Source organism: Silene latifolia, chromosome 7 (assembly GCF_048544455.1).
Source record: "Silene latifolia isolate original U9 population chromosome 7, ASM4854445v1, whole genome shotgun sequence".
Lineage (NCBI taxonomy): Eukaryota > Viridiplantae > Streptophyta > Magnoliopsida > Caryophyllales > Caryophyllaceae > Silene > Silene latifolia.
Window position 1 is genome coordinate 3770220 of NC_133532.1, and position 11009 is coordinate 3781228.

Here is an 11009-nt window from a genome sequence, read left to right on the forward strand (position 1 = left end):
ATTCTCAAAATTTGTGTGGCAGTTTTATCTAACCCGATAAACCGTCCGTGTTATTTACGACATTTTTGCTCCGGGATCCTGAAATCTCGAAAAATGTGCATTATAAATCTATCCAGGATGAAGCATGGGTGAAACTAAGTGGAGGTCCGAACCGACTGATGTTGAAGAATCAGCGGATGAGTTGTGGTAAATGGTGAAATGCCACTCGAACCCAGAGCTAGCTGGTTCTCCCCGAAATGCGTTGAGCTGGATTCCACCACCACCAAATAGCAGCCCTTTACACTGACCCTGAAAAAGGATTTCAGCTGGATTTTCCGGTGCTTCCACACCTTTAACCGGGTCTTTTGGAAAGTTTCCGAACTTCCAGGTTCACGAATAGAGTAGTAGGCAGTAATGTAAATAACAAGACTGGCAAACACCAAGAACGAGTACAGACTACAGAGAACCACGAAAAAAATGCTCTTGAATCAAATTACAGTGTGTTCCCGATCTAAAGACAAGATTTCTCCAGCAAACAATGAACGAATTAGGTAACACAGAAATGACACCAATCCTATACAAGATGTACATGGTTTCTGCATATAACATGCATCCAACCAAAAAAGACCAACTCACTTTAGTTAATAGCCGTGAGTGGAAGTCTGGGGTCTCTTACAGGCTGAGCACCCTCGTATTGTCCCAAAACATGTTTCACGTCACCATTTACCTGTTTTCCGGACTTATGATCCCAAAATGACTTCAATAACTCGTCAAAGGCAGGTGTCCGAAGTTCCTCTATTGATGTGACACTAGGCAAAGAGATTTGTCTCTTCCTTGGAGTCGAGCAAGTTGGCTCGTCAACCTGTTTATTAATTAAGAAGAGGGCAATGTTAACGAGTGTTTTCTGATTTCTGCAAAAATGCATCCTCAAGTTTCATACATTTGTTCAGATTTTTACTATCTGAAAATTGAAAAGCACCAATACAGTAATGTTTTCTTTTATATGTACTGCTCTCACTTCTGAAAATAAGAGGCAATGTCTCTTCTCAAGATCTGTTCAGTAGTTCAGACTTTAGACTCGCTTTACACATTTTTTTAATGTAAGAGCCACAACAGTTTTGATGCTAGTCGTTTTTAACCCAAGTCATGAGTACCACCACATAATGACGTTACCAGTTAAACTAGTTGACAACTACAAATTTTTAGCATATCAAAAGCAGCAATTTATAGCACCCCATAATCTAAAGAAAGTGATTTGTTTAACGAGGGGATAATCGATATGGAGTTCACTGTCTATAAAATCGGAGGATAATCTCAATGACGAGACGTTTGACAGTGTATACGAGTCAAATTCCCAATATAAAATTAAGGAAACAAAGCAATCACAAGATATCAAATCATATTAGAAAAGACTTGAGGATGGTTACCCGATATTCCGTCAGAAGGCATTTTCCTGCATGGTCGGTGATCTCTACAATTTTATGGTAATGACCACCCTTCAGTTCTCTTACATCTTTACAGCAAGGAGCAATCATAGAGTCAAGATTGCTACGTGCGTCGTGGTCAAGTTGTAAGGAATCTGCGATATTTTTCAATGTTAGAATATAGAATCAGAAGCATCAGAGTCCTTAAGAAATACATTATCAACACAAACATCCACACTGAAACTTACGGTCTACAGATGCGAGGAGATCTTTGTTGGCAACATTTGCATCTTCTAGAGTAGATGATGCAGAAGAAGAAACCTTTGTTCGAAGTCTTTGATTGGCATCCATTCCTTCCCTGACAGAATAAAGAACAACTCATTAATCATTTGGCATCTGCAACTACTTGTTAATTATGTGTTTATGCATAGCTGTGAAGCTGTGAGCATCAACAACAAACGCTAATGAACTTGAGCCACTCACTTAACAATTGATTCAAGAGAAGAAATATTGCTCCTTTCAAGGCTCAGCAATGATTCCTGTGCATCCTTCCACTGCTGTGCTCCCATCTTAGCTTTATTTAAACTGAATATTAACCAAAAAATTAATCAAAAGAAGACAATTGCTTGGAAGTGAAATGCTTGAATAGATTAGGAAAGAGTACACGCAATTAACAAAGTAGGAGTGGAGTGTATGACTATACCAGCTATGCAGGATTTGTTCAAGGTCTTTCTTTCCACTTTCTACACCAGAAGTGTCCTCATTGTACTGAGACTCTGATCTTTCGACATAAACTCTCCAGTCAGCCTTGACAGCAGCAGTATCTTGTTGCATAGTTGACATTTCTTGCTGGAGTTGACTGGTTCTGGACGCTGCATTTTCTCTAAGACCATGAACAGCTGTCTGAACCTGCAGAAAGATGGAAATATTTATTAAAATAAACGAGCCAAGCATGCAAAATTCTAAAGTAGGCTATTCTCAAGAGCTTTTGTAGGCCATCTCAGGCGTAATATACTCTCAAATTATTATTTTCTCAAGATAGATGTAATCAGAAAATTACTATGGAGAAAATTACTCTTGGTGATTTACTGATGACAAAAGGAACTAAGATTAGAACTCAATTTACAAGAGTATGACAAATTTCTTTTCACAAATGACCAAGAATGACGAGGAAACTATATGGAAATGAACAGTAGTGAGAAAGAAGCAAACCAGTTCTTTCTTCCTAGCATTTGAACTTGCAAGTAGCTCCGCCACTTTCTCTAACAATTGCCTCTCTTCCTTGGCAGCACACTCCTGCAAACGCCAGAATCACAGAAATCAAGCTTTGCCAATTACTAGCACATTAAAGTCAAGTACAAGATATGGAAGCAAGTAGCCAGAACCACAAAAACTTACCTCAAATTTTCTCTCTAAGTCAGATAACTTCTGTTCATTTGTAGTTTGTGCTTCTTCCACAATGTGCGTCAATTCGGATGCGTGTGTGTCTAAGGTATCGAAAAACTTGACAGTAACTTTAGAAATTGACCGTGTGGTCTCCACAGTTCTGGAATGTGCCTGTAATAGTACATATATATATTGAGAGGAATAGTAATTTGTTGGTACGCTTCAAGCATAATCTGATAGTATTACATAAACAAGAGTTACTCAAAACTGACCTCCAACTGTTTCTGAGAATATGCAATTAATTTATTTTCTTGATCACATAGACCTCTTTGGAGTCCATCAAGCAACACATCAGCCTCGTGCGCAAATCGGTTGAATTGCTGTCATTAAGCCTAATGTCAGTAAGACTTCAAATGGAAGAAATTAGTTGCTAAATCTCACTCACTTAGGGGAATATTTATACCTCTTCAATGGCGGATGAATGTTTAGAAGCTTCTGAATTCAGGTCTTTAAATGTCAATTCCGTGTTTCCTTCAAGTTCTCCAGCTAAATCATCCAATGTTTTGATGCCAGAGCCATACATGGCTTTCAGCTTTTCTAGTCGTTGCTTTAATTCTTCAGCAGCCTACAATAGCAGAGTGGTAACTAATTAGGAACTAATAATTCATCCAATGGATCCAGAACCAAAGGTACATCATAGTAAATGAAGTTACCTCCGCCTTCGTTGATACAAAAGACTGCATGTCTTCTTCCATATCTTTCAGCTGTTGCTCTTGCTGGACAACAGAAGCAGCCACTGTTTTATGCAGTGTCTGAAGCTGTTGTGTCAATTGAGATTGAAATTTCTGAACAAGGTTTCTATTCCCATCCTCAATTTTGTCCTTGCGCTCTGTGACCACAGTATATCTGATTAATCTATTTAGTCAATGAGAAATATGAACATGCTTCAGTTTCTAAATACGTACCAATCTTTGAAAATAAGCTAGAAATATCTGAAGCAGCACTCTCCAATTCTGTGCGAAGTTCAGTTGCCCGATCAACAAGAGCTTTCTCTGAAATGATTGAATCTCCGCAGATCAAAATGTTTTCCATACAATACAAATGATATAGCCATGTACTAAAAGCGCAAACATAAGCATGAAAAAGTGTGGCTAAGTAGCTTAAAACTTGTAGAATTTCATATGTCCGAAGTTGTTAAGTTTAACTTTGCACACCTGATCTCAATAGATTACTAATGATGTACTCCTTCTCTTTGATTGTGGCATTTGCTTGCCTGTGCTTTTCTTCAAGATCAGATAGTGAATGTTCAGTCTCCTCGAGCTTTTTCTGGATGGGGAAAACGATGAATGAGGTAAGAGGTCCACGGACTGAAAATACAGCTAATAAGTAAACTATGTCCATTAGCAATCAACCAATAAAACCTTGGCAAATCATTTAATACCTCTGTCATTCCTAGTTTATTACTCAACTCCTCAGACAACCGTTGTTGAGAATCATAGAGGCCCTGAACTTCTACCAGTTGCTGTAGAACAATCAAATTATTATTCATCAGGATTATGCACTAAACCATATATAATTTGCCATTTGTAATCAACATAAGTATGTGCACCTTATCTCTGGTTTCCATATCTTGCTCCATTTTCTCTACTTTTTCAGTCAGTGCCTGTATGATAAAGTATCATACAAGGGTTAATGCAAAAGGCCTAATACGAAATGCTTTCACAATTCATAGGCTAAAAAAATGGCACAGGTAACTGCAGGGAGGGTACCTTTTTCTCTGCTTCTTCTTGAAGATAACGATCTCGGGGTATGTAAATACCATTCTTCTCTCTAGCAGCATAAACCTCTGCCCCAGAATCAAGTTAAATCATAAAAGGTTCAGAAGCGTAGCTTAAGGCAGAAATCATACTTTAATTCACACATAAATGAGAGGATGTTGTCAAGGGTAAACAATAAAATTAGAGAGATGAAACATGATAATGTCTCAGACCTTGCTTAAGCCGTTCTATTTCAAAGTACAAATCCTTCATTAATGCAGACTTGACCATCTTTTGATTGATCTGTTAAAGGGACAAAAACTTGGTCGTAAGAATTGATGTTTCCATGTGGCATAGCAACAAATGAGTGCCAATCTAAAAACAAAAGGTGTTGAGTAACTGACCTCTGGCTTGTTCTTAATATTCTTTGCACGATGTGCATAATCCAAGGTGCTTAGCGTCTCTTCCAAACAAAGAACAGATGGAGCTATGGTAGCAATGATACAAGTCTTTGTTTTCCCACCCAACGAATCCCTCAAAATCCTTGTCAATTTGCTATCCCTGATATTCAAACAACACTCAGGTCACTTCATACCACTTTGATAAGAACATGCAAACATTTACATGGACAGTAAAATTGTATTTCCGTACCTATAAGGAACATGACCCGAGTGTTCAACCAGTGCATTGATGCAACGACCGAGTGTTAGTAAACTTTTGTTAATTTCTCCAGCTTCCCTTGCACGACCCTGTCCAGAAACATGTTCACATACTTTTAGATTCCATCTAGATTGCAGTAGTCCAGAAACCACTTAGCATGCATGATGTCAAACATGTAGTCAAGTAGATATATCGGTACCTCCCTAGCCCCAGACCGCGAAATGTTCTCTGAACCAGCAAGGTCAACAAGGTTAAGCTTCCCACACTTAATCATCTCCTCACCCTCTGGAGTGTACTCCTTTATGTGAATTGTAATAGTAAAAATAGAGTGCGAGCGACTACTTTGTTTGTTAAGTAGTGTCTCTGCTGTACGCCTTTTGGCAGAACCCTTGTCTAAAATTTTGTATATTTCATCTGCAGTAGTCACCATCTCCTCTTCCAAACCACGAACAAAGACCCCTGCTTTACCGTCTTCCATTAGAGCCAACGGTTTCTTGGATTTATCATCAACGAACTTTGAAGATTCTTCAGGTGCTAGAAGATCAGTTAGCTCCTCGTTGTACAGCTCCAAGAAGGAAACTTTCATGCTGTACTCAGCTTGTTGTGATTCCAATATGTCAAAAATTCGACGAACTGATCTAGGGATGACTCCTGCATCACTAGGGAATTCCCCATTCTGGAAACACAGAGAACTTTCAGCAGTAAGTTTCATTTATCGACAATTCATCACGCAAAACTAATTTTGAAGTCCCAATAACACACAACTTTGTTAAGAAAATCCGAAAACCTTTTTTCTTGCTCCACCCTCCATGGTGTAGGTCTTTCCTGTTCCCGTCTGACCGTATGCAAAGATAGTACAGTTATATCCCTCCAGCATTTCATTAACAAGGGGAGACACAGCATGATCAAACAACTCCCTTTGTTTCGACGTTGGACCGAAAACCTGCCATGTTGTAATCCACTAACATTGTCAATTTGACATCTCACCTTTAATGCTTCCAAAAGTGGAAATAACAATACCCAAAAACAACCAAGAACTGGATTCATAACTAAATTCCAAAAATGCAAATATTTCAATATCACATCACACCTCAACAAATTTAATTATAAAAAAACAATCCAACAACACGAAACAACAAAAAACCGAAAACAAAAGACCATCACCTTATCAAAGGTAAAAGTCCTATCAATTTGCTTATTAGCAATGAACTGAGCAGCAGAAACCTCTCTTCTAATCTCATTACAAGTAATAACAACCGGCGTCTGAAGTCGCTTTTCGTCATCATTCAAAGGCCTACAATTCAACCCCCAAACAACATTCCATCAGAAACTCGAAACGATCAACTAAACAATCAAATTCAATAACTCAATAAATCAAATTAACAACAGCAGCTGACCTGCATCTCACAATAACCTGAACATTAACACCTTTCTCCCTATCAACAACCTTACTAGAATTCGACGTAGAACTATCAGGTCTCAGATCTCTGCTAGAATTCGACTTATCAGTCGACCTAGGAGTCCGTGCCGGCGACACGATTTTCATTTCAGCACCATTTACTCTTCTTTTGCTCTCCATTGCCAAATTTAGAAACTTACTAAATCTCGAATCAATCAATCAATCAATCAATATAACACCTAAGCAAACATTAACAAATAACACTCAGAAATCCCCAAATCGATTAAATTAACTTAAAACCCTAGAGATCAATATCCTACATTTATCAAAATGTGATTAAATTTCAAAAAGATTTGTTTGCAATAATCAAGTTAAAGATCAATCAAATGTAAGTAATTAGTAAAACTAATTATTATAAAAGTTAATTAAGAGGAAATTAACAGTGACATTGCAGCTGGATCGAATTGACTTAATCTGTTAAAAATTAAAACAGCTAATTAACACAATAAATTAATTCAAATTCAAATATATGAAATTAAAGATAATGCATTACCTTAATTAATTAATAAATAATAAAAAAAATTGAAGAAAAAATTGTAGGGAAAAATTCAAAGATGGAGAGAGAAAGGGAAGTGATAACCTGGGAGTGTTCAAGATATACAACAAGGATGAAGATGATGACTTGTTTTTTTTTTTTTCTTTAAATATTTTAGTTTAATTTGAAAAATTTAAAAAGTGGGAGAAATGAAATTTACGCCGTTATAGGAAGTTAGAAAGGGGGTAAATCTCATAAAACTGACCCGATTCGAATATCCGAATTACACAGACGGACCAAATTCAGGACTCCTAAGCTTGAATTAACCCAATTTTGTTCAAACCGACCTGAATGTATTATTTATTGACCGTTATTCGCAAATAACTTGATTAAAACCCGTCCGAAATACTCCGACCTGGCCTAAATTCACACAAAACCTAAACAACCCGAACCTAAATTGACTCGATGCGAACTCGACCCAATTGACCCGTTTGACAAGTTAAGAAGGAGCTCACGTATTGATATTAACCTTTAGCCGGCCTTTTAAAAAACGGTCTCACTAACTTGCTGAAAATATTAAAAATTTGAAATAAAATCGGTATCAAAAGTATCATAAACGAGATAGTCACTTTGAGTCCCAATTAATAATAAGAAGGCAAGAAAGTTGCAGAAGACATATAAAAGAGCATGGGAAAAGTGATCTCTTAGTAACTTAATAAGATACCGTTAACCGTTTTTGGTGTTACTCCCTATATCTCAGTCAACTTTTTACATATTTTTTGGCCATCTTAATCAATTTTTTACATTTTTTTTTTACTTTTAGCATGATTTTACATTTGAGCGTTGCCAAATACTATCTTTTACAGTGAGAAGTAGAAGAGTAAAGGTAAAAGAAAAATGTAAAAGCTTCAACTCAAATTTTTGTTTAAAACAGGAATATTGTCTTAAAAATAAAACTATCAAATTGATAAATGGAAAATATAGGAAGTACTTGACTCATTTTTAAAGTTAAGACGGGAATAGTCGTTTAAGGAAGCCCGCTGAAAATTCAAAGGGATGAAGTAGACCTGACAAAACTGACCCGACCCCTATCCAACTCGACACTCGAACTGAGGACCATAGTTTGACCCGTAATCCGAATTGATTCGAATAAATATGGCTCAATCCGAGTGTTTATTGTTGCACAAAGTCTATTATCACTAAATAACTCGAAAATAGTTGAATTGAAAATGACTCGAATCTGAAATGACACGACCCGATTCAATATGACCCAAATTCTTACAAATCTAAAATTAACCCAATCCAAACTTAACCCAGTTAACCCATTTACCGGGTTTAGGAGAGAGGAATTAAATGAAGGTTAACTAACGTGGGGAAGATAACGGGAGTTAGATTAGGTGAGCCGTTTGAATCTAAGTTAGTGACCGTTATGAAAATAGGTGGACGTCGTTTTTGAAAATATTTGATTTTTTTTTTTCAAAAAACAACAAAATTCTTGTGAATAAGAAATCGACTTTGGAAGAGAAAAGGGGTAACGTGATTAGGGGCATGTTCCCTATTACAAGGAATTCATGGGCTCCACATTATTTGCCGTCTCTTTTCAATGTCCCTTTTTTGTGCACTTGTTTGTTTCTTTTATTTCAATCTAATTAATTGGCTTAATTGTGATGTGTTTGGGTGATTGTTGTGATCAATCTAGAGGTTAAATATGTCGGTATTATTAATTATTGTATAGGGTATTTTAAGTCCCAAAAACATTATTTGAGTCCTCTATTTAAAGGTGTCAATTCACTATTATAGACTACAAAGTACACCTAATTTTTTATAAGGTATTCATAGTTTATAATGGTGCATAATCTTTTTATCACAGGGTGTTCTCACGAAGTGATAAATGGCGGGTTAAAAATTTATTATAAGGGTGAGATGAACAACCACTACACCAAACTCATTTGGTCAGCCAATCTTAAATATATATATACTCACACAAATACATGACTCCATGAGTAATTGATTTCTTGGAGACTATAATAAATCGATAAGCGAAGTAAACATTTTTTTTCTTCTATTCACGACGAGATTTTTCTCTTCATGGGGAAAATTCAATCATAGAGTCTTACTATTTTCTGGGTTGATCGGGAGTTTCAAATGAGATGTGGATTTAAAACCATAACCTATTGTCATAATATCGTTTTAAATTTTAATCACTAAATTAAGACTTTTTGATAATTACATTGGTATTTAAAGCTACCATTTACAAGGCATGGCAACTAGAATTGGATAAAATGGTTTACATCAAAATCATGTTTTTAATATTATAAAGAATGCTCCTTTAGGTTATCGTAAACATGTTCATAAATTTAGAAACTTATCCCGTTGTTTAGTCAGATTCATAATTTTTGATTTAAAACCATAACCTAATGTCACAATATCGTTTTAACCTCTAGATTAAAACATTTTTGATTATTACATTGGTATCTAAAGCTACCATTTACAAGGCATGACAACTAGAATTGGATAAAATGGTTTACATCAAAATTATGTTTTACTATTACTCCATATTTTATTGTACAATAACGAATGCTCCTTTAGGTTCTCGTAAAGAGATTCATAATTTTTGAAACTTATCATTTTGTTTAGTCCTAATCTGGAGTATATAATTACTCATCTTTTGTTTTAAACAGTCTCCATTTTTGCATCTCGATCGAGCTAAGGTGGTTGTGTGAAAGCGTAGATACTCCTTTGTTGGGCATCCGCTATGCTGGTGTCCACAATTCATACTAATATGATATTGTTCACTTTTGGTTAAGCCCTCACATATTTATTTTTGGGCTCTTTCTCAAAAGACCTCGTACTATAAGCATTCAGAGACACTTATAAAGATGTTCTTTCATCTTTACATCATTGATGATAGAACATGAATTCACTCTCTAACAAAGGTCATAATCAACATCATCTGTGACATATATTTGCACCCTAACAAGGCCAGAATCAATAACATGCTACTAGACATTCGAAGTCCCAAACACTATTCGTTCTTTATCTTTTCAGATGGTGCCCATTTTCGCTACCCGCCTACGAGCTAAGGCCACAATCCTTAATGTATTAGTAAATCCAACAAACAGGTTAATTGGGTCGTGTTCGAGTTCAGTCAATTCAGGTCGGGTGGGGTCGGGGCATCTAGAGATCGGATCATTATCGGATGGCCTGTTATCAAGTTGTTTGCGAATAACGATCAATATGCGATAATAAACATTCAAGTTAATTCGAATATCATCGGGTCAATTCTGTATTTGTGTTAGAATCAAATCCTTAATTCGAATTCAAGTCAAGCCATTCTGATGAGATCAATTTTGCCACGACTACGTTACCGTTACCGTATCAAAACTAACGCGCTATCGATTTATATTTGGTTTGAAACTTGAAAATTGGAACAATTGGTTTTGGGAGTATTTATTTGGCACCAATTCTCATTTGTGACGGGTACTATTCCGTCACAAACACTATTCATATTTGCGACGGGCCAAATGTGACCACTTTTTGAGACAATGTGGCCATTTTTTTATAAGTACCATTTTATGAATAGTACTTGAGTGGTTACATTTTATCAAAAAGTGGTCACATTTGCCCGTCGCAAATTGTGACCGTCACAAGGGAGAATTGCTGTTTATTTGGTGAGTTAGTATGAGCTTGAGCTTGACCAAGTCACATGGTGACCCACCATAGCTTTAAAGTCACGTGCAGTGGGGACAGTGAAGTGAGTGAGTGATGAATGATGATTAAATCGTGTACTTGAATAATACTCAAAGTATGAAGTAATGTACCTCTCTGTATACTCCAACTCTTATTATTCAGATTTCAGACCATGTGTT

The 11009-nt window shown here is 36.4% G+C and overlaps 1 protein-coding gene across 2 annotated transcripts; it reads right to left on the reverse strand.

Moving 5' to 3' along the window:
- Positions 1-436: 436 nt before the first annotated feature.
- Positions 437-7368, reverse strand: LOC141591423 (kinesin-like protein KIN-5D). Of its 2 annotated transcripts, none has more exons than XM_074411737.1 (23): positions 7246-7368; positions 6604-6844; positions 6371-6500; positions 5994-6149; positions 5406-5882; positions 5198-5295; positions 4951-5107; positions 4780-4849; positions 4559-4635; positions 4399-4452; positions 4231-4311; positions 4004-4115; positions 3755-3841; positions 3503-3678; positions 3253-3414; positions 3062-3169; positions 2802-2960; positions 2616-2699; positions 2107-2312; positions 1887-1988; positions 1652-1761; positions 1407-1558; positions 437-841 (listed from the first exon to the last, which is right to left on the reverse strand). In XM_074411737.1, the coding sequence occupies exons 2-23, from the start codon at positions 6783-6785 to the stop codon at positions 617-619; spliced, it is 3165 nt and encodes a 1054-aa protein (XP_074267838.1). In that variant the 5' UTR covers positions 6786-6844; positions 7246-7368; the 3' UTR covers positions 437-616. The 2 variants fall into 2 exon arrangements, with proteins under 2 accessions (XP_074267838.1, XP_074267840.1); XM_074411739.1 differs by having other exon boundaries at positions 7159-7275.
- Between the last annotated feature and the right edge of the window lie 3641 nt (positions 7369-11009).